This window comes from Colletotrichum siamense, assembly GCF_013390195.1.
Source record: "Colletotrichum siamense strain Cg363 chromosome Unknown KSG_Cg363_contig04, whole genome shotgun sequence".
NCBI lineage: Eukaryota > Fungi > Ascomycota > Sordariomycetes > Glomerellales > Glomerellaceae > Colletotrichum > Colletotrichum siamense.
Window position 1 is genome coordinate 5,760,223 of NW_023501017.1, and position 22,895 is coordinate 5,783,117.

The 22,895-nt window shown below is 51.1% G+C and overlaps 5 protein-coding genes across 5 annotated transcripts; all 5 read left to right on the top strand.

The window, feature by feature from the left end:
- Positions 1 to 1,995: 1,995 nt before the first annotated feature.
- On the top strand, positions 1,996 to 10,456 carry lovB (Lovastatin nonaketide synthase; the record flags this gene model as incomplete). Its single annotated transcript, XM_036639312.1, has 9 exons — positions 1,996 to 2,758; positions 2,848 to 4,735; positions 4,801 to 5,021; positions 5,098 to 5,267; positions 5,372 to 7,509; positions 7,589 to 7,928; positions 8,013 to 8,427; positions 8,514 to 8,634; positions 8,734 to 10,456. 9 exons carry the CDS (start codon positions 1,996 to 1,998, stop codon positions 10,454 to 10,456), a joined length of 7,779 nt encoding a protein of 2,592 aa, XP_036496275.1.
- A 2,225-nt stretch (positions 10,457 to 12,681) lies between these two features.
- Positions 12,682 to 13,650, top strand: SRY1 (L-threo-3-hydroxyaspartate ammonia-lyase; the record flags this gene model as incomplete). The annotated part of the gene is made up of 1 exon (XM_036639313.1): positions 12,682 to 13,650. The coding sequence occupies one exon, from the start codon at positions 12,682 to 12,684 to the stop codon at positions 13,648 to 13,650; it is 969 nt and encodes a 322-aa protein (XP_036496270.1).
- Positions 13,651 to 13,980: 330 nt separating this feature from the next.
- On the top strand, positions 13,981 to 14,487 carry yjgM (putative N-acetyltransferase YjgM; the record flags this gene model as incomplete). The annotated part of the gene is made up of 1 exon (XM_036639314.1): positions 13,981 to 14,487. One exon carries the CDS (start codon positions 13,981 to 13,983, stop codon positions 14,485 to 14,487), a length of 507 nt encoding a protein of 168 aa, XP_036496269.1.
- Positions 14,488 to 14,748: 261 nt separating this feature from the next.
- Positions 14,749 to 15,825, top strand: CGCS363_v007466 (uncharacterized protein; the record flags this gene model as incomplete). The annotated part of the gene is made up of 1 exon (XM_036639315.1): positions 14,749 to 15,825. One exon carries the CDS (start codon positions 14,749 to 14,751, stop codon positions 15,823 to 15,825), a length of 1,077 nt encoding a protein of 358 aa, XP_036496272.1.
- A 386-nt stretch (positions 15,826 to 16,211) lies between these two features.
- On the top strand, positions 16,212 to 21,738 carry ARA1-3 (L-arabinose-responsive transcription regulator ARA1; the record flags this gene model as incomplete). The annotated part of the gene is made up of 5 exons (XM_036639316.1): positions 16,212 to 17,736; positions 20,078 to 20,090; positions 20,142 to 20,913; positions 20,966 to 21,079; positions 21,133 to 21,738. The coding sequence occupies 5 exons, from the start codon at positions 16,212 to 16,214 to the stop codon at positions 21,736 to 21,738; spliced, it is 3,030 nt and encodes a 1,009-aa protein (XP_036496271.1).
- Positions 21,739 to 22,895: the final 1,157 nt, after the last annotated feature.

A 22,895-nucleotide genomic window follows, 5' to 3' on the forward strand; every position in this document is an offset into this window, starting at 1 on the left:
GTGGAAAGAAGCCTGTGAACAAGAAATCCAGCAGTTTGTTATAAAAGAGGTCTATAAACTTATCTACTCTCCTCATAACGCTAAGGTCCTTCCTAGCTAATAGGTCTTTAATATTAAGACTACTATTAATAATATTGTTGCTTAGTTTAAGGCTTGCTAGGTTATATATAGTAACTTTAAGCGTAGAGACTAGGCTTCTTAGGAAGTTTACGCAGTAGTTGCTATAGCTATAACTCTTTAACTATTCCTCGCTGTTGCTGCTCTTTAAGGACTTAAATACTAGATATATAACTTTAACTCTACCTTCCTTGCAGCACTAGTTCCTAATAATATTAAGATCTATATTTATTAACCTACTAGCTTTAGCACTAATAACAGTAAGGTCTGGCTTCTTAAGAAGGCACTTTATAGTCTGCGTAAAGCTCCTCTCTAGTAGTTTAATTTTATCTACACTAAGATAAATAAGATCAGCTTTATTCCTATTAATAGTAAGCTTTGTTTATTTATAAATAAGGACTGATATGCTTACACCCTGATATATGTTAATAATAACGCTATTGCTGCGCCTAATAAGTAGTGTATTAAGAGTATCTGTAATAATCTTAAGAAGGTGTACACCCTTAAAGAGCTTAGTAAAGCTATGTAGTTCCTTAGCTTTTAGATTAAATGCAGTATCTTAACTAAGAAGATCTTCCTCTCTTAATATAAGTATACTAAAGCTATCCTCTGTTAATTTAGCTATTAGGATCTACAGCCTATAAAAACTCCCTTCCCCTCTTATGAAGAGCTTCCCGTTTGATAGGATAAGAATAAGTGCACTATTAAAGAGACTAAAGAGTATATTAAGAAGACTAGCTATATTAACTAGCTTGCTTAGGGTATTTATATTAATATTGCTTACTATATTAGTAAGCTTTACTAGGCTAATAGAGGCTTATTGTAGATATATCTATATTTCGCTAAGCACTTCTTTTACTACCTCTAAGAAACTATCTATTATAGTATTATTATTAGTGGAACTAATCTAAATTAAACTCTAGCTCTCTATAGTATAGTAGATACTTCTTTTGCTGATAACTAGCTATCTTATGTCTTAACTAGAGGATATATTATCTTCTTTAGTAGTGCCCCTATTGCCTAGAAGACTAAGAAATAGATGTTTATTACTCTTAGTATAACTGAGGTGGAGTTTGTAAACTTAACGCCTGCTAGCCTTACCCTCAAATAGATTAAGAGATCTATTAAGTAGATGTTTAATGCTAAGATGAATGCTTCTGTTCTTCTCTTTACAGATAGCGCTAATATATACTCTCACGTCATAAATCCACTGAACTAGGCCTATACTTGCTATATTAACGTTTAATATAAATAGATTATTAAGGAGGTACTTATAAATGAGACCTTCACGCTTTGCCTTATTAATGGCTCTAAGATGGTCGCTAATAGCCTCACGAAGTCTCTTAAGGCGTAGAAGCACTGCAACTTCATCAAAATACTTGGATTAGTGGATGGATTAGAGGATAATATAGATTAACATTAGCTGGCTCTGGGATTAGTTTAATCTGAGGCCCTGGGCTAATTGGAAGACAGGGATTACCTAGTAGTTTAACCGGAGATTAACTGAGTTAACGTAAACTTGAAAACTCCTCAGTTTTGAGCTTTTTAGCTCTTAACGAGATTTCTGGCTTTTGCCTACTTTGTACGTATTAACAGTTACTGCTAGGCCTCAGAGCCTGAGGGGTGGTGTGGCGGCACCTGCCTATAGGTGCCATAGGTAGCCTGTGCGGCCCAGGGGCCCTCCAGGCCCTTCTTCCAGCCTCTGGCCTGGCAGACGGCCCACTTAGCTAGATTCACACACATCACATCATTACCACTCGTTTGCGCCTGTGCCTCCATAAGATGTTTCCCCGCGACGTAGAGAGTCAGCCCTCAAGTACTACGTACGGTATGCCTATTGTCTTATCGGCCAAGTCGCAGCGTTCTCTGAGAGACAACATGAGCTCCATGCTCCGGTTTCTTGAGTCAGATCCAGGCATTGACATGGCAGATCTAGCCTGGACATTGATGCGCAAGCAGGCTGTCCTGCCCGTTCGACACGCAATCCCCAGCCACACGCGCGAGGGGGCGTGTCTCGCACTTCAAGCAGCCATCAAAGAGAACCTAGGCATAGAATCCAGTTCTAACCGTAGCAACAAGGGCCCGCCCCAGATATTGGGCATCTTTACCGGACAGGGTGTACAGTGGCCAGGCATGTGCAAATCGCTTCTAGCCTCCATCCCTTGGACGCGCGAGATCATAGATGAATTGGATGCCTCTTTGCAGACACTTCCTACAGTATACCGTCCAACTTGGACGCTTCGACAGCGACTTTGTTGCGATGATGTCGAGTCTCAGCCGACGGAGGCGAGATTCTCACAGCCGCTCTGCGCCGCCGTTCAACTCGTGCTTCTCAGGCTGCTTGAGGCTGCAGGTATTAAGTTCACGACTATTGTCGGTCACAGCTCAGGAGAAATTGTTTGTGCGGCTGCTGCGGGATACATCACGCCTTTTCAGGCCATTCGCATCGCTTACCTGCGCGGGCTAGCCGTCACCACGTCCGACCCTGAGCCTACTTACGGCGCCAGAGGTGCGATGATCGCAGCCGAGATTACACACGAGGACGCGGAAGAGTTGTGCAACCTTGAAGACTTTGAAGGACGGATCTGCGTTGCGGCGTATAACGCGCCAACCAGCGTGACGATATCTGGTGATGCCGATGGTTAGTGTGCCTCTCCTTTTCCTGCTCCTCGCATGCGCGCACATGGATCTTATGGACCAGGGCCAAACTGACTGTGCGTTTATTATCAGCTTTGCAACATGTCGAGGCCATTCTCAAGGACGAAGGAAAATTCACGAGATTCCTACGCGTCGATAAAGCCTATCACTCTCATCATATGGCTCAGTTTAGCGACGCATACACCAAATCTCTCGTCGAATGTGGCTGTGCCGCCAATCCCGCGTCTAAGACGCCAGACTCGTCTTCGCCTGTTGCATGGTACTCGTCCGTATACGATGGTAGACTCTTGAAATGTACGGACATCACAGCAGAATACTGGGCAGCAAACCTCGTCTCCCCGGTCCGTTTTTCACAGGCTGTCGAGCGTGCAGTGAGCGAATACCACGTCGCTTGTGGCGTTGAAGTGGGTGCCCATCCGGCTCTGATGCGTCCTACTACTGCAACCATTCAAGCCATCTCCGGCACGGATCTGCCGTACACAGGATGCATGAAACGAAGTCAAGATGACACGGATGCATTTGCGGAAGCATTAGCCTATCTCTGGGAGCGGTTTGCCAGCTTCAACATACCCAACGCTGATAGCTTCATGAGAACGGTTTCGCCTTCATCATGGCCTCGCAGAAGCCTAACCAAGGTTGTTCCGAGGTACTCATGGGACCACACGCGATCACATTGGACCGAAACACGTGCTACGAAAGCTTTTCTTGCCGGACCAGCTCCCCATCTCCTACTTGGTTCTCTTCTTCCGACGAGTACAGACTCGACGTTCCAATGGCAGTCCTTCATCAAGCCCCAAGACGACAAGTGGCTTGAGGGTCACGACCTTCAGGGCCAACCTATCCTCCCCGCTGCCGGATACGTCGCGATGGCCATGGAAGCAGCTCTGCACGTGACAAGAAAGCGAGTTGCGCAAGACGTTAAAGTCACTGTGCTCGAGGTCCTGGATCTGAGTATCGATAAGGCCATTTCGTTCGACGACAAGAATAGCATGGCCGAGCTACTTGTCACGCTTAAAGTGACACACCAGAGCGCCGAGCAGCTGGAGGCGGAAGTTCATATTGACTCTGCTCTTGATAGAGAAACGAAACCCTCCAATTCGGCGAGTGGACGCGTTGTTGCCACATTTGGCTCTCCCTCAATGTGTTTGCCGCGGCGAGGCTTAAATGAACCACTGCACCCCAACGACATCGACATCAGCAGCTTCTACAGAGAACTCGAACTTCTGGGTCTCGACTACACCAAGAAGTACCGTGGTGTCCTTGAGTTGCGCCGAGCAGATGGCAGGGCAGCGGGACGGCTCTCGCAGTACCGACTTGGAAACAGTTCCGAGCAGGACATCCTCCTTCACCCAGCCACGCTGGATACGGCTTTTCAGGCCATCATGGGCGCCTTTTCGTACCCTGGTGACAAGGCTTTGAGGTCCACGGTTGTCCCTGTACATATTGACAGGATTGCTTTGGTCCCTGGAGCTTGTGCATCCGCATTGGGCTCTCATGATGAAGTTAGTATGCGTTTCAACGCTACATGCTCGTCCTTCAAAGACTCGATTCTTTCTGGAGATGTCGAGGTCTTTGATGATAATTCTGCTATCCTTTTTCAAGTGGACAACATCGTTCTTCAACCACTTTACAAACCGGATCCATCTAGTGATCATCTCATGTTCACCAAAACGGTGTGGGGCCCTTATTCACCTAATCGCATCCTAGACCGTCCCGAGTTTTGGGCTACTGCTGAGGACAAGCGAATGATACCTATCATCGAGCGCATTGTATACCACTATGTGAAGGATTTTCTAAATACACTCACACAAGAGGACCGTCAGAATGCAAGCCCCGGACTCCAGAAGTACATTCACTGGAACGAGCAGGTGTTGGGGAAAGCTCGAGAATGGAAGACTACCTTTTATGAGCCGAACTGGGAGATGGACACATCGGCTGATGTGCAAAAGCTCTGTGAGGAGTACGTTTGGTTTTCCCCAGTCCTCAGAATGCATCACGTAAGTGGAACCTAACACCATCACTCAGAAATTGGTATCACCCCTACGTCCGTCTCGTCAAGAGGGTCAGCGAGAACGCCATCTCCACAATCCGCGACAATACGAACCCTTTTCATTGGATGAACGCGGATGGACTTCTTAGCGAGTTCTATGCCAGTCCTCTCAGTAATGGACCATGTTGGAATTACGGCCAAGATCTTGTTGGCCAGATTTGTCATCGTTTTCCCAACATGAACATCCTGGAAATCGGTGAGATTCGCCTATCTAATGATTCATGAAATCGATACTCAAGGGGTCCGTATGCTGACGCTCAAATAACATACAGGCGCCGGTACCGGCTCAGCTACACGTTACGTTCTCAATATCCCCCAGCTGGGATTCAACAGCTACACCTTTACCGACATCTCAGCGACCTTCTTTGACAAGGCTCGTGAGGTCTTCTCGCAGCACAAAGATCGCATGGACTTTCGGAAGCTGGACATCACTCGGGATCCGGTCAGTTTCGCCAGTTTCTTTGTTAGCATCATCTCTGCCACTCACAATTTTGATTGTGTCATCCGTGTACCCAGGCGCAGTTGCTAACATCTCGAGCTATGCAGGCGGAGCAAGGCTTTACACCCCACTCATATGATCTCGTAATCGCGTCGTCTGTTCTCCACGCAACACCTCGTCTCGTAGATACTATGACGAACGTAAGGTCTTTGCTCAAGCCGGGAGGCCATGTAGTCATCGCGGAAGCCACGTTTAAAGAGTATCTACGCACCAGCTACATCTTCGGTCTCTTTCCAGACTGGTGGGCTGGCTACGAAGAAGGCCGCGTCCTCGACCCTTTTGCATCATATGAGGAATGGAACAGCATCCTGAAGCGATCTGGGTTCTCGGGTATTGACAGCCGCACATCCGATCGCGAAAGCTGGGTTTTCCAAAACTCGCTGTTTAGTGCGCACGCCATCAACCCCAAAGTGCAGCGGCTAGACAGCCCCCTTCTCAAGGTGCCCAATGGTCAAAACCACGGAGCGGATATGCCGCAGCTTGTTTTCGTTGGCGGCCTCTCTGATCGCTCGTCAGCTTTGCTCAGCAAGCTTCAAGACAAGTTGACCCACCGTCGAATCTTACGGCTTGACTGCTTGGAGACTATGGCCAAGCAGGCAGCACAGCTGGAAATAGGGTCCACGTTCGTCGTGGTCTCAGAGCTTGACGACGAAGTGTTCGGCAATCTCAACGACGTCAAGCTCGAAGCTGCCAAGTCGCTTCTCTCCGGTGATTACGCCAACGTCGTTGTCTGGATCACAGAGGCGGCTTTCACGCACAATCCTCGGCAGGCTATGACCATTGGCCTCCTTCGGACGATACAGCTCGAGAACCCACAGATCAACATCCTAAACATCGACGTAGACAACGCCGAACATTTAGACTATCCCGCACTTATTGCCGAGCACGTTGCCCAGCTCGAAGAGACGACAAAACCACCTGAAGACAGCAGTGGTTTATTATGGTCCCACGAGCCCGAGATGTATCTCGTCGACGGGCGTACTTGGATCCCTCGCATCAAGCACGATGCAGCACGGAACAACCGCTTGAACTCTGCTCGCCGTGTTATTCTCTCCGATGCCCGGTCAAATGATACTCCCGTACGCCTCCGACTATCTGCTGATGGCGCGTCTTCGTACCTTGAGTTCATGGACACGATGGTTAACCCTCGTCTATCATCTGCGCCGTCTTTGGTCTCGGGTATAAATGATGGCCTAGTTGAAGTCCACGTCCACTTTGCTCTCACCGGGGCGATTCGGGTTGATAGACTAGGCTTCTTCCATCTATGTCAGGGCTTTGTCACGGAAACCAAGACGCCCGCAGTGGTGCTGGCAGACAGCAACGCATCCATCGTCCGTCTTCCGCGCAGTCGGGTCTTTCCCTTGCCGTCTGGAGGCAAATGTATTTTGCACCATGTTGTGGCCTCCGTCATAAGTCATGGTGTCATGAGCAGCGCGGTTCCCGACACCACTATTCTCGTTTTTGACGCACCGCGGTTCTTTGCGGATGTCATTGCAAGACAAGCCAAGGAGAGGAGTATCGAGGTCCACTTTGCCACCAGTCGACAAATAACAGGGGCAGAGCTCAGCTCGGGTTCCTCATGGACATATCTAGAGCCATGGGTATCAGAAAGAACGCTCAAGAAAATGATCACCGCGAACGTGTCTGTTTACTGCGACTTCTCATCTGCAACAGAGCACACATCCGCAAACCTCGGGCGCCGTCTGGCCAAGATTGAAACACCACATTGTGCAAAGTATGACCTTTCTCATTTTTTTGCAGCGCATGGGTCCGGCAAAGTACATGAAAATGCTCACTGTCGCGACTTTGCTATGCGTATTGAGAAGGCTCTTCTCGTATCCTCTGAAGCCAGCGATGATCATGTCACGGACGGAACAGCAATTATCAAGGTGGCTGATTTGCAACACGGAAAAGCCCCCGTAGACCTCCTCACTATCTTTGACTGGAGGACTGACGGCACAGTCCAAGCCCGACTCCGTCCTATTGACGCCGGGAACTTACTCGCTCCAGACAAGACCTACCTTCTTGCCGGGCTTGCCAAAACGATGGGCCGTTCGTTGGCTCGATGGATCGTCACACATGGCGGTCGCTACGTCGTACTATCTAGTCGCCATCCAGAAGTCCCAGACCCTAGATGGATCAAAGATATGGAGGAGCTTGGGGGGCATGTGACAGTCTTACCAATGTAAGTCCACGCAGTCGACCTCCCACATCCTGTTTCCAACCCAAATACTCCCAGGCCTTCACTGACATTGATTGTCTAGGGATTTGTCCAACGAGAAAGACTTGGATGCGGGTCTGTCCAAAATACGCGAGACTTTGCCACCAATAGGAGGGATCGCGTATGGCCCTTTAGTCCTCCGCGACACGATGCTACAGAATATGAGCTTGGCGGACATGAATTTGGTGCTGGATTCCAAAGTTGTCGGCGCACGTCTTCTCCATGAACGATTCTGCGACTCAAAAACAGAGACGCCTTTGGACTTTTTCATCATGTTCTCGTCCGGAGCCACAGTAGGGGGGAACCCCGGCCAGAGCAATTACAACGCGGCCAACGCTTATTTGCAGGCCCTCGCACAGTACCGACGAGCCAAGGGGCTAGTGGTAAGTCGCCTTCAATAACTTTTACATCCACCTGGCTCTCCTCCGGGAAAAAGATGAAGTGCAGAACATTGCTAATACGTCTAGGCCTCGACAATCCATGTGGGTGCCGTGATGGGCATCGGATATCTTGCCCGAACGCATTTCGACGAACAACTTCTGAAAGTCCACGACATGGGCAAGCTCGCAGAGAAAGACTTTCACACACTGTTTGCCGAAGCCATCGTATCAGGACGCTGCGCACTTGGGCAGGAGAAAAGCAACACCAACCGTATGTCGGTCACCGATATGTCCGATATTGAAGTCATAACAGGCTTCCCGGTATTTGAGGCAAAGAACAAGAACTCCTTCAAATTATGGGATAACCCTCGATTTGGTCATCTTCGGACACCCGAAAATAGTCTGAGTCATGTGGGCGAAGGGTCGTCAGCCAGCAGGGTCTCAATCAAGGAACGATTGCGCGAAGCAACAACTGTGGACGAGGCCAAAGAAGCCATCATTCGTAAGCTGAGCCCCCGGAACCTTCCACCCCTCCCCCGATCCACACTCGGTGAGATAACAGGGTGCTAATATGTCTCTTTCATCAAGATGGACTGGCTCAGAAGACACGCGACATACTACTTATTCCTGCGGACCAAATTGTCAATCTTAGTGTCGCACTTCTTGACCAGGGCATAGACTCGCTTGGTGCTGTCGCAGTATCTGGATGGTATGTGAGAGAGATATGCCCCATCCTGGCAGACACAACACATGGTTCTGCTCGATTTTGCTCGTGAAGTGTACTTGGCTAACATTCCATTGATCACAGGTTCTCACAAGAACTGTTGGTCGACATACCAATCTTGCGGGTGCTCAGTGGTGCTTCTCTTGAAGACCTTGCTGAGGAAGCTGTCAAACGACTCCCACGCGACGCTTTACCGCTGATAGTTCCCGACCCCGAAGAATGCCAACCAGAGGCAGCAGAAGGGTCAAGTAGCCAGAGCAGCCCGACCTCGAGCAGCGCCAACTTTTCGTTGCCATCTCGAAAGCAGTCAGTTGAATCTGACGCGAGCAGTGTGATCTGGCACGGAGGCGGCGAAAACAAAGCCAGCTCGATGACGTTGAATCGGCATCCCCTGTCGCTAGGGCAGAAGTATGTGTGGAAGCTGCAACAGCTGCTCTCGCATGATCGTACCATCTTCCACAATACCATCGCCTACTTTTTCGAAGGCTACATAGATTTGCAACGGTTGAGTACTGCCGTGGATGAAGTCCTTCATAGGCACGAAATCCTTCGCACTGCTTTTCTCACCAACCCCGAGCCCGATACGGGCGATGATGCTTTCCAAGTTGTACTGGAGAAGCCGACATGGAGTTTGAAATGCACAGCAGTCGCCAATCAAGCAGCAGCCACAGAGGCAATGAAGCAGCTGCACGAGGAGCCGTATGATCTAGAGTCTGGCAGGCCGTTTAAAATTGTCGATTTCCACTGGTTGTCTTCCCACCGTCATCTCCTAGTCATCGCCTATCACCGACTCGCTGGCGATGGCGCGACCACGTCTTTACTGCTCTCCGAGATTTCTGCCCTCTACGACGGCGCAGTGCTCCCGGCTGCCGTTCCGCAGTTCTCCAAGATTACCATGAGGCAGCGCGCCGACTATGAGCAGGGACGGTTAGATGCTGACATTGCCTACTGGATCTCCCAGTACGACAATAATAATGCAGTACCCGTCATGCCTGTTCTTGATCTACCGCACTGTCAATTACCCGACCGGAGCAACGGGCCCCCGTCATCTTGGCTTCAGCACACAGGCGTCTTCCGCCTCAGTTCGGCCGTGTCCGCACAAGTCAAGCAGGCGGTGCGGGAGCAAAAGGTCTCCCGTATGCAGTTTTTCATGGCAGTTTACGCTGCACTCCTGACCGAGTTAACGACCAAGTCGAGCAGCAGGGAGGCTGTGGCTACCAAGGACGACTGTAATGATGATGACGCAAGAACGATAACCATCGGCATCGCAGACACGAACCGCGCGACGATGGAGGACATGGCCGCGATGGGATTCTTTGCCAACTATTTGCCTGTACGCATAGAGACAAGAGAAAAGGAAGGCATGTCACCACTGAGTCCTTTCCAACAGCTCGGCGTCATCAAGAAGGCGATGCGCGGGGCAATGCAGCACGCGCGCGTACCGTACAGCGTGTTGCTGGAGCGGCTGCCAGTGGTCCCGAGTCTCGAAATGCCACCCAAAGATTGGCCGCATGCGCCGCTTTTCCAGGCCGTTTTCGACTATGCTGGGGGCGGGATTGAGAGCGTGCACATTGGCGATGCAGTTATCACCGAGCATGGCGGCTTGCAGGCTTCTGAGCTTGTCGCGCGCGAACGAACGCCGTATGATGTGGTGCTTGAGATTTGGGACGACGCGGCGCGTGATCCGCTGGTGATTGTCAAGTTACAATCTTCGCTTTATGGTTCCGAGGACGTGACTGTTTTCTACAATGCTTTCGTTGAACTTCTGGCGACGTACTCGGCGGACCTGATGTCACATAGAGCATGACGAAACATCATAGTGGGCTCTCAGCTTCTGTATATCGTGGATGGTGCGGTTCAATGGGTATTTGGACAGGCGTATTGGTATTTCGTTAGTCGTGCAGCTATAAATCTTAGACCATCTTTCATTCCTTCGTTCCTGGTATTGATTGTGATCTGACCGTCAGCTCCACAGTCTCCTTTGGCTTTAATCGGCAGCTGTCTTAGAACAAGACCAAATCAGCCCCGATCTGCTCTGCGAACCTGTCCCATCTCAGGCTTCCTCCCCTTTCCCAGTATTGTTTCATGAATCCTTGAACAATTCTGCAGTTGCCCAGTCCATGTGATGTCATGGCCATCATTCTACCTGCGATCATGGATCGTTGATCATCCGTCATGGCTTCACATCCTGCGCTAAGAAGTGGCCACAGTAGGGGGATGTTGACTTCAGCATACTGATCGATGTGTCGTAGTGAGTCGATGATGGACTCGACTGCATGTTGGACCTTGTCATCTTCTTTTGGCAGACCATCAACACGACGGTACAGAGAGATAAGGGCTGCGTTGATGAACATGTAGTGGCTGTAATCGAGTTCCGTCCAGGAGTCAGGGGATGGCGTCTGGCTTTTGAGATACAGGAGTAGTACTTCTAGTGACCGTTCCCTGGGGAAATCAACGGCGAAAACCGAGTCTGTCTCCTGGTCTTCTTCCAAGCTTTGATCTGGTGACGCTGACTGTCTCGTTGGTGAAGAGGGCGTGTCAGATAGGTCGCAAATCTCGTCAAGTATCGTAACGATGTCCAACGACAGACCTGTTACAGGATCGATCTGCCCCGGCCCAGGAAGACTGATGAGTAACGGAGCCCAGTCAAGTGCTCCTGTCTTCTGTTGTGTGGGCAACGGCAGCCCAGAGATCCTGTTCATCAGGATCAAGTGAGTGAGCCACTTGAGGCCCAGCGACCACAAAGGATCCGACTGATGCTGTTCGCCGTCCCTCTGAACAATATGGAGAGCTCCGTTGAGATGTTGTCTGTATGTAGTTGTATCTCCGACACAAAGACAGGTTGTCGCTAGCATTAGCGATGTAGCCAATAAGGCCGGGCTCTCGCCCCTCAATCTGCTCGTCGGGATAGCTTCACGAAGCCGTGACAGGCTCTGGACAGTTGCTTCTGTGGCTGCGTTCCGCGCATCTTGAAAGCCTCTCAATCTGAAGAAGTGATTACAGCTGGCGGCTAAGATGGCTGCGAGCATGGCAGGGCTGCTTTCTGCCACTGGTATTGCAAAATGGAGTAAGGCATCAGGTTGAAGAGGGAAGTAGATAGTTGCGGTGTGGGTGATGAAATGATGGAGGTAGAAGCGGTGCTGAGTGGACTGAATTGAAGGGAATGGTGTCAACCGATACTCTGAGAGAGATGATGCTGGCGACCTGGGGCTTGGAGGGGTGCATGATGGCCGGGGTGCAGTCAACTGGGATGCACTGGAACCCGTGCTACTGGGGGACGTTGATTTCTAGGCCTGTTAGTCGCAAATAGGGACTGAATCCAAGACATGAATAACCTACCTTCCGTATTGACGGCTTAGATACCTTGAACTCTGTCGTTTTTATGCTCAGTTCATAAGAACAGAGCCGTGGATATTTCGTGCATCGTGTGCACACTGGCTTCTTCTCATCGCACTGAAGTCCTTATCAGCCTGTAAAGTCCGATAGACGGGCAGCAGCTGCTGGGGACTTCACTGCTAAAATGACGCATTTACCCACCTTTGACTTCTTCCGGCGACACTCTGTGCAGCCTGTGCGTCGTCTTTTCGAGGGCTCCATGGATTCGCAGTGACTCACTGGCTCACGCAAAAGACAGCCCTGTGTTCTGTGTCTCCTCTCGTTCGGATGAGAAAACTTTTGACATGGGATTGGCAAGCTGCGGCTTCGGAACTACGGTGACGCTGACAAGAGGAGGGCGCAAAGACATGAGCAGGGCGCCACGCTAAACCGAAACAGGATACTTATGCGTCCAGGCCAATCAGAGTAGAGTTGTGTCTTTCTCACTCAGTGGGGTTGAAGCTGTTCTTCTGCATCTACAAGTACCAAGACAGGTTTCCTTCAACTCAGGCTTTTGGGGTGAGAAAGAAGAGACAAATAGCTTGCATCTTGATAAAAGAACACAAGAGGTTTGTCGTTTTTGTTTTTGGACAATTCAAACGTCTGTTTCACCTTTGTTGATAGCCATCCATCGGATTCGACCCCGCTACCGCTGGCATGGCCCTCTCTTACGTCGAAACAGCAGCAGCGGCTGTTCAAGCTCGAAGCCGCATCCGCGACCACATCTACGAAACGCCTCTCATTCCGGCCCGAAAAGCAGGCCAGAAATATGGCGTCAAAGTCTTGTTCAAGGGAGAGAATTTCCAACTCACCGGATCATTCAAGTTGAGAGGGGCCACGTCCAAGCTCTCGGCGCAGGCAGCCGGGGGCCGGCTGATTACGGCATCGTCGGGGAACCATGGCATCGGAGCCGCATGCGCTGCACATGCACTCTCTAGGAACGTCACTGTTGTGCTGCCGGAAACCGTGATCCCTGCGAAGCTGGAGAAGATTAAGTCGTATGGTGTGGAGGTCATCTTGCATGGAGCGGAGACCGGGCTGGCCGAACAATATGCCCAGAAACTCGCCGCTTCGGGAACTTACGAGTACATCTCGCCGTACAATGACCCGGATATTGTCGCCGGCCAGGGAACTATCGGTCTTGAGATTCTCGAGCAGTGCAGCAATGTGGACAACATCTTCATATCAATGGGTGGGGGCGGCCTCATCAGTGGTATCGGCTCCGTGATCAAGGCATTCAGCCCCAAGACGAAGATCTTTGGCGTGTCAGCCATCAACTCAAAAGCACTCGCGGAGTCAATGGCTGCAGGTCATGTTGTCGAGACGGATCACTTCCCCACGTTGGCCGAAGCGGTTGCCGGTGGGATGGATGAAGACTCAATTACACTACCCGTGGCCATGGCTGTTGTTGATCAAGTCATTGAGTGCAGCGAAGACGAGATTGCCGAGGCGATGAGGACAATTGCTTTCGAGGAGAACATGATCGTGGAAGGCTCAGCTGCTCTGGCCCTTGCGGGTTTCAACAAAGTTGCGAAAGACTTGGCAGGAAAGACGAGTGTTATTCTTCTGTGTGGTGCAAATGTTGATCAACAGGCCATCAAGAAAATCCTCTATGGGCAGCCATGAGTTATCCGAATCATGTCAGAAGCTTTGCCTCCAGTCTAGGATGTGCTCGGTAGCGAAAAAATAGCGCGCCGCAGGCCTGGCCGGCGGTCCGTTCCATCAAGGTCGATGCAGTGTATCCCCACTCTTGCGGGGCTCGAGAGGGTCACGATCTGATAAGAGCTTCGAGCTTTAGATTAGAGCAGATTAGAGCAATTTTTCATGTGCCAAGGCATCGTGTTAATTTGAACTTCGTTTCTACACATACAGCTCAATCTCAATTTCTGAATTTTTAAAAGAAGACTCGTCCTGACACTCATCAAACTTGGCCCTTGAGCTATTCGCACAGTCGCCATGGAGATAACCATTCAGCCTGCCAGGTCCGAGGACATCCCGGCCATCGTCGAATTCATCAAACAGGCCAGGTCCGTTATGTTCCCGTGGATAGATGCGGAATCACAAAACCAACATGCTCAACTGGAGCTTGCGAACTTTTCAAAGGTTTACCTGGACAACCCTAACGGAGCTTTTTTGACAGCTTACGGCAACGGTCAAATCATCGCCGCCATTGGCTATGCGCCTTACGACGACCGTTTTCCTGAGCTCGGTCTCGGCCGCGAGGGCGTCGTAGAGTTTGTCAGACTCTACGTCAACCCAGTCTGGCGCCGCGCCGGACTGGCCTCGAAACTTTGCGCTGCCTTGGAGCAAAGAGCAAGAGATGCAGGGATGAAGAAGTTGTATCTCCACACTCATCCGTTCCTCGAAGGCGCCATCGGATTCTGGGAGCGCCAGGGGTTTTCCATCTTGCAAGTCGACGACGACCCTGTCTGGCAAACAACGCACATGAGCAAAGCCTTGTGAAGCGAAATTCTCATAGCCGCCAGCTTGTGTCTTTATCGCAATCATGCAAGTTCGGCTTCAAAGGGCAACGAAAGTCGCTTCGTGGTGGGCCACGTTGCCTACGTCATTCAAGTAACACAGGCTCAAATCCATCTCAGCTCACATTCCTTTTCCTCCCTCCCAACAAACAAGTCAACAAACTTCTCATCCTTCCCACGTCTTTTCAAATTGAGGGGCCCAAATTGACCGCCGGGCAAGGTTCCCAGCTGTTCCACGAATACGATGTCGGTCGATATGCAGAGAAGCGGCGCAGCGTATCTCCCGCCGGAGCTTTGGGAGATGATCATCGGCAGCATCACGGATTGCGACTACCTGCCCCGCGTCTGGTTCAATTTTCGGCGCGTATCTCGGACGTTCAAGGAAATCACCGAGCGCGTCTTTTCTTCAAACCACCTCCGATACAGCCGCATCACGCACGTCTGCTTGGACTTCTTTATCATGACGCCCAAGGGCGGATTCATCAGGGTTGATGAGAAAAGACTCATGCTCGATTTTGATCGACTATCCGACGACGGGGAACGCGCTGTATTCAATGAGAAGCATTTCGCGAGCTTGGGCAACCTTGACAAACGGGTCTTGTTCAACCGGCGCCGTTACAAGATTGGCGACATACTCGATGGTTTCCGAGGTGGCTGGGCAGCTTCTCACAAGCGAGCGACGCGAGAGGACCGACCGCCGTATTCTCCAAGTCATCAATGGGCAGACATTTCGCCGCTTCCACACATCTTCTCTTTGAGGAAAATCGCCAACGACACCGATCTTCCCAGCGCGGAGTATGATTTCGAGGGCCTAGAGATGTCGTTTCTCTGGAAGCCGGCATTGAGCAAGCTTCTTGGGGAAGAGGAGTATATGAGAAAGGAACAGTTGAAACGAATGACGACATCAGTTGAGATGCGCTCTCTAGTGCCACTGTGCAGTCGCGATGCGGCAGGAGCGTCTATGTGCTACCCGACGGAGCCCAGAGAGATCCTTGAAAGGACGAGAACGAAGCGTATGCGAGCCGAAAATGGCAAAAATGGGAAGCGAATTGTGACAGACGATGAGCTTTTGATGAGCAGGCATTTTGAGGCCAAGGAGATGGAAATCTTGGCCTTTAGGCATGGGTTTAGCAAGTCTGTCCTCAAGGATGAGTGGGTCATGCGTCAAGATGAAGACGGGAACGAGCAAGGGGACTCTCCTGTTCCAAGGTTTTGCAATGAGGACAGTGATCCTTGCGATTCAGTTGGGGATTACGATTGTCCCCATGTCTACGTTCCTCACGCCATCGTCAACAAGAGCTATTTCTTCAGTTATGATTAGGGGTTTGTGACCTAGGTTTGATAGCAATACATCGCCTCTGTTCAGCTGTGTGACAAAGGGACGGTGACGCAACATAGGGTTGCACAAGACCTGTAAGTCAAAATGAATCACCAAATAGCCGCTCAGCTCGATTACAAGCTATCGGAACCGATGCCGGCCGGAAACCCTACCCGAAGCCCGTGCGGGGATCCGCCCCGGGCCCACGATAAGGTGCGGAGTCTCCGACCGAGCCTCGTTGATCTCGTCGTGTTCTTCCCGTTTCATTGACTGACGAGGTGAAAAGGAAGGTAATCCCGAAGCGGTATAGCAGGGTGTTGGGCGTTGATATACTGCTCACCTCAACATTCATCTTTCGACAGTCAACAGTCACCCGTCCAACAGTCATCATGAATGGTTCCAGTACGAGAGGACTCAGCGTCATCCCGGGCTCTTTTCATGGCCCTCTTGTCTTTTCGGATGTGCCTCTGAGCTTCATGATGGGTGTGGACCCAAAAACCGGCGTTGTCGTCGACGCTCATCATCTACTGCTTGGCACGTCAGTGAAGGGTAAGGTCCTGGCCATCCCCTGCGGTCGGGGCTCCTGTTCCGGCAGTGGGGCACTCCTTGAGCTCATTCTCACCGGCAATGCACCATCAGCTTTGATATTTCAGGAGCCTGAGATGATTCTTACTCTAGGTGTCATGGTCGCTGAGGCCATGTTCGATCGCCGCATACCCGTTATCTTCTTGCAAGGTAACGAGGACTTCGAGAAGTTGCGTGGGGCATCAGAGGTAGACATCAGCGACAAGCAGTTGTTAATCATGCCAAACCAGGTGGCTCTACCCCTTGAGCCCCGGAGCACTAGAGGTATCAGCCTAAGTACGTCCGATGAGAAGGTTCTTTCCGGTCAGGGAGGAGAGGCAAGCCGCATTGCGATGGAAATCATCGTCGCCTTTGCCGCTTTGCAAGAAGCGAAATGTCTCGTGGACGTATCACAAGTTCACATTGATGCGTGTGCCTACAACGGAAAGAGCAGTCTTCATGTACCGGAGCACCTTTTATCACTCGGTGGACAGTTTGTGGTGCCTTCAACTTGCAACTCACTCAACGTCGACCGCCTTCGATGGAAGGAGCTTGGCACCGATTCAGAAGCAGTCATCATAGGAGATAAGATCGGCGAGGCTTATCTCAAGCTCGGAGCCAAGCTCAGCTTCACCTGTGCCCCCTACCTCCTCGATAGCAAGCCCAAGGCCGGAGAGCAAGTCGGCTGGTCCGAGTCAAATGCTGTCGTCTTTGTGAACAGCGTCCTCGGAGCACACACGCAGAAATACCCGGATTACCTCGACGTCTTCATCGCCTTGACCGGCAGGGCACCATATGCAGGTTGTCATACTCCGGAGGGAAGGAAGCCAAAGATCATCATCGAAGTGCCTCAACTTTCCGGGCATGACCAGTCACTATTCCCGCTTCTTGGCTACCACATCGGCGACATCGTTGGCGGAAAGATACCCTTCATCGTCGGCATGGAAAAGACGAACCCCACAATGTCCGACCTGAAAGCCTTCGGCGCTGGATTTGCGACAACTTCCTCAGCGCCGATGTTCCACATGAGAGCGATTACCCCGGAAGCAGCTTCCTTCGACGGACAAACTGAGTCCCTGGGTCGGGTAGTCGTTGACGTCAACGGCCTCCGAAAGGCCTGGAAGCAACTCAATACCGCCTCCGATCCATCTTTGGACATGGTATCTTTGGGAAACCCCCATTTCTCCGTAGAGGAGTTTGCACAGCTCGCCGATCTCTGCAGGAACAAGACGAAGTCGCCTAGCGTTGCCGTCATCATCACAACGAGTCGCGACATCTATCAAAAAGCACTGAAGCTGGGCCACCTCGATGTGCTGGAAGCGTTTGGCGCCCAGTTCATCACGGATACATGTTGGTGCATGATAGAAGAACCTATCGTGCCAGCGGTATCCAAGCAAATCATGACGAACTCTGCCAAGTACGCACACTATGGGCCTGGGATAGTCGGGAAGAAATTTCATTTCGGAGACGTCCTTGCTTGCATCAGCGCGGCCTGCGCAGGGTTCCGAACTGACAGAGAGATGGCGCCCAGTTGGCTGTTTGGGTCTGGATCGGAGACTTAGTGACTTATTAGTGAGAGAATACATCGGCAAAATCCCGAGATGCGTCTGAAACCGTCCGCCGTGGGGAATCGGGAGAGATAGCACGCCGGGATCCATGCCGAACTCAGTGTCTCTCGGCCGAGATATGTGGCGTAGGATGCCTTTAGCGAGGCCAATTTCTCCGTGCAAGGATCGAATCCCAGCCACTTCGCTTCTTGATGTGACGAGAAGTGCGAGAAAACGGTGGTGGGTTGCAGTGCATAAGACACGAGATTACCGAAGACTTTTCGACCGGAACCAACGGTCCTCCATCATTTTGTCTCCTCTTTGGTCAACACCACAGTGTCGGCTTCTTTGCGGACTCTAGATTGGTAGGGAGGGTACAGATACATGACTACAACAGCCCCCGGCTTAGATGTGTCTCGCTTACACCTGTTACGAATACTCGCAATTGGGCAGGTACATGTACCCTTATCATGGTGGCAGACCATAGACGAGTCTTATTCTGGTCTAATCTCAGAAATGTGCCGATATGCAATATAACCGATCATTAAGCATATTGTCTTGCGCCTGTCGTCTCCGTGGCAAATGAAAGGGGACACTGTCTGTACCGGGCTGACGAATACTGCGCGGATCTTCAGGCCAGACGATGCCACAGTCTCATGATGGTCATAGGGTAGAATCAGGCCAGTTTGAGTTGATTCAGCTTGCTTCTGTTCAAACAATTCATCGGGACCTCCGATTAGCCACTGAAAGCCCAGCGCCACAGTGGAACAAACATCAAAATGCAACGGCATTTTGAAGATCTATTGCCTCTTGTCTTTCGTGTTCAGCCACCAAAGATCTCTTCGGGCCCCGGGGGAGCTCAAAGCGGCCTCCATGTTGAGCCACACCTTAGCAGGGCTCCTTATGCCCGGTGACAGGTTGTCTTGGTCGCAGACACGGCCTCTATTGGAGCTCAGTCTGCCCAATAAGAAGCATGTTTCAACAATCTTACTGAACCTTCGCGCCGGGTTTTGAGCCTCCTACTGGCCAGGCGTCCGTTCCCTGCTAGTCTTCCTTCTCGACCGGGCGTATGGAATAATGACAAACACCGGCTTGCGGGGTTCGAAGCTGGGGTAGACGTGGCCGTCCACCCCGTATCTCGACGTATTTACGCAGGACGATGCGTGATTGGCCGCTGCATAATTGTTGCCTACAGGGACGGATACACCCGTGTTACAGGTGAGAGTCGGGGGTGAGATCGTGTGGTTCCCCGCATTGCCCCAGTTCCGATGGTAATCTCAGAGCTGTCACGTCAATTGGCGTCTCCGATGTTGACGCCATGTTCATGCTTGTCAAAATGCCCATGGAACTTGTGGGGTAATGCAGTGCCGGCCGCTCAACGGCCTGAGCTAAACACCTTTTGGGCGTGTTTGAGCACAAGATAGGAAAGGCCAGAGAGGAGAATCCGGTTTTTGTTTCCCAGCTTAATCTTCTTACGGGGCAAAGCTTATGCATGACCTTCGTTCAGGCACGGTATTACAGACCACTTTAGCGCCTCTCTCGGGCATGACTTCCCATGAAGGAGCATAGAAGGAGTATTCCACCGCACGCCGTACCACCAACATGAGCTTCTGCAGACCCGATACTGACGAAACGACGACGATCTTTGCCTCGTTTTGGGAGCTTAGAGCCCAAGGGTGCGTGCAAATCCCAATTTGTGGCTGAGGAGGGGTAAGCTCTCTCTCACCTCCGTCTGATGTCGAGTTCAGCTGGGCTTGCCACATGGCGCCCACATGGCCTCGCAATATCGAGTCCCGAAAGTGAAGATCATGGGATCAACCTAGTTTGAATGCCATCCTTGTTCCCGACTACGACGTCTTACCTAGCTCAAATGAGGGAGAGAGTGTTCAAAACGAACCGTTAGTACGCCGCCCATGGACTAGTCAGGGCACCTTTATTTGGACTCTCTATTTGGTTCCATGTCATACCTTGGCTCCCAAGCTAGGGCTTGATGTGGCTCAGCTTTTCCTGAAGATCTACTGTGGCCATGTTGGTTTCCAAGTCTCTACCACCCAATGTCCGCAGGCAAAGAACCAAAACAGGTAAACATCTCACAAGAAACTAGAAATCGTGATTCAAGAATTAGTTACTAACACAATAGCCAGGTTGCATCTCATGGTATGGCGCCGTTGGCCTACCTGGTTCCGCAATGATCTAATCAACGTACAGCAGAGAAGCGCGGAAGAAATGTTGCGAGCGCAAGCCCGAGTGCACGCGCTGCTCCCTCAAGGGATTGACTTGCACGTATGAAGTTATTGAGCCGAAATGGTCGAAGACCACCAAAAGGACGTCACCATCATCCAAGAAGGCTCGAAACATCTTTGCGGGAAGAGAACTCAAGCCGGAGGAGGGGTTCATCCACACTTTCGCAGTCACAAAACCAACTCCCAGCCGTCCACCTGAAGAGACCATTGACCTCACGGTCTCTCCGCAGCTGGACGTAAACTCCTGCAACATGGACTTAGACGAGTCAATGGAGTTGTTCGACACTTTTGGAAACAGCAGCGAGTCAGAGGTTTGCTCAATCCTCACCAACAGCATCTTCGACGATTCAGTATCAGCCCGATCTGGCTCAGTAGACCCCATGTCACTGTCACTTGAGCTACCTTTCCCAATATTCTCCGACCTGACAACAGACTTACAAAGTCGAAAGCTCTTGCATCACTTCTGCAGCACCCTGTCACGGCTCATCGTCTTTGTCGAACAACCGCACAACTCTTTTCAGGACCTCATCCTACCCCTTGCCTACGACAACTCACCTGTCTTCTATGCGATCTGTGCTTTTGCCTGTGGTCACTTGGAGCATAGTGGCGTCTATGAGTCTAGACACTCGTCAGAGTATAGAGCTTTGGCGGCCAAAGGTGCTTTCGAGCTGGTGCAGTGGAAGTGCCAGCATGAAGAGGTTCTCGCAACTGTTATGCTGTTGGCGTATTATGAGGCAGTAAGTGCGATACTTGAGCTGGAACTAAGGAGTATTACCGCTAACTTCCCAGCTCACGTCGTCTAATGCCCCTGACATGTTCGTCGGACACTTGAAAGCAGCGTTTCTGGTCATCAGCTCCATCCCCGAGTCCGAACGAAGTACTTCAGTCTGTTTTCTGGAGAAGGTACGGAGACATGGCGGGACACATTAGAGTTGCTCAACTGACAACATACAAAGGCCTTTCACTACTACGACGTCATCTCGTCCTTATCACTTGGGATGAGTCCCGTTTCAGCGGTGTCGGTGTCAGACTACACATACCCGTTAGCAGTCATGACCTCCTCGAAGCCCAACGACATCACCCACGCGGATCCTTTCATGGGGCTAGTGGGCGACCTATGGCCAGTGTTGTACCGTCTCAGCATCGCAATGTCGCTGAAGGGGGATCTTGAAGCTGCCGTCGCAGCCAATCAAGGGACCAAAGCAGCCGTTCTCAGAGTCGAATACGAGTCGATAACAAAATCGACAGAAAAGGCCCTTCAAAGCTGGCAACCATCCGTCGACCCGAGCAACATCTTGATGTCTCTGGAGGAAGATGGGAACGCTCAGCATCAGCATCTCGAGGCCATGGTTCATAATGCTCAGGCCTATCGCCATAGCGCACTGGTTTATCTACATCGAACTGTCTATGGCTACCCGATGAGTCATCCCGAAGTTCAAAAGAACGCTCATTTGTCTCTGGAGAGCTGCATGGCGGTCATCGCCTCTGGGGGACCCGCAAACGCGCTCTTGTGGCCTTTATACGTGGCTGCATGCGAGGCCGTGACGGATCATGATCAGTGACTAGCGAAATCAGTATTTTTGGAGATCGGAAGAAGGCAAGGTATGGTCAACATTGAACGGGCGCAGGGGACTGTTCTTCAACGATGGGCCGGGGTAAGCGGAAACGGCTTAATGGGGCGTGAGATGGGCACATGGGCCAGAACTACGGGAGGCTTGGTGCATGGCATAATATTAGGCTGAAGAGATTACACTGAAAGCACCATTAAGTAATATGTAATGTTTGGTTTCAAAGGACTGCTCATCCACCGTGATATCGTGGCTTAGAGCACCGCAAAGGCTGATTCCGTCGACTTCGTGACTGGGATGCCCACGGAGAGTCGCCTCATTGGCAGTTAAATGTTCAATCAGAGAAGGACACGACCGACTTGTGCGACGCAACTGGGCGGACCGCTATGCCTCGCGGGCAGTGCATCTGCATGATAGCTACCCCGCCTACGTACATTGGCATAAGCTCTCATTCGCCAGCCTGATCCTGTGGTTGGAATCGTGAGGCAAATTCTGTCGTTTTGCTCTTCTTTCCCATCTCCCATATGTTTTTCTTCTTGACGCTTCCACTCAGATTCTCCAGGTTTTCCTCACATTCGATCGAAGGGCGTGACCATCGCTGGGTTGGGATCCCAGTCATTTTAATTCCTCAGCAGCTCGCGCGACTTATCCTCATGTGCGATGGCCGAATTATTAGGGACAGTTGTCGGCGTGGTGTCCTTGGGTCTTCAGGTCTGTTCGGGGATCACCAAATACCTCGACGGAATCAAGGGACACAAGGACGAAATCGCCTCCGCTTCTCGCCTGTGCCAATCCTTGCAAGGGACAGTGGATCAGATACAAGCGATGAGAAACAATATTGCCACGGCTTCGAGGGGGCATGACACAGCCATCGAGCAGGCCATGATGGCTGCAAATGCGGAGCTCGCGGTCTTGCGCACGTTCGTCGATGAAGTGAGGGTGAACGAGGACCCTTCCAAGTCCATCTCAGAGTGGATCAAAGACCGCACGAATCGGGTGACATACCCGTTTCGACGAGGGCATCTCGATCGCCTGGAAAGTCAGCTGTCGGAGGCAAATAAAGCGTTGCAGTCTGCTCTTCAGGTCACTCAGCTGTACGTCATATATGAGACAGTTACGAGGAATGATGAACTAACAGCGTTCAGCGCGAT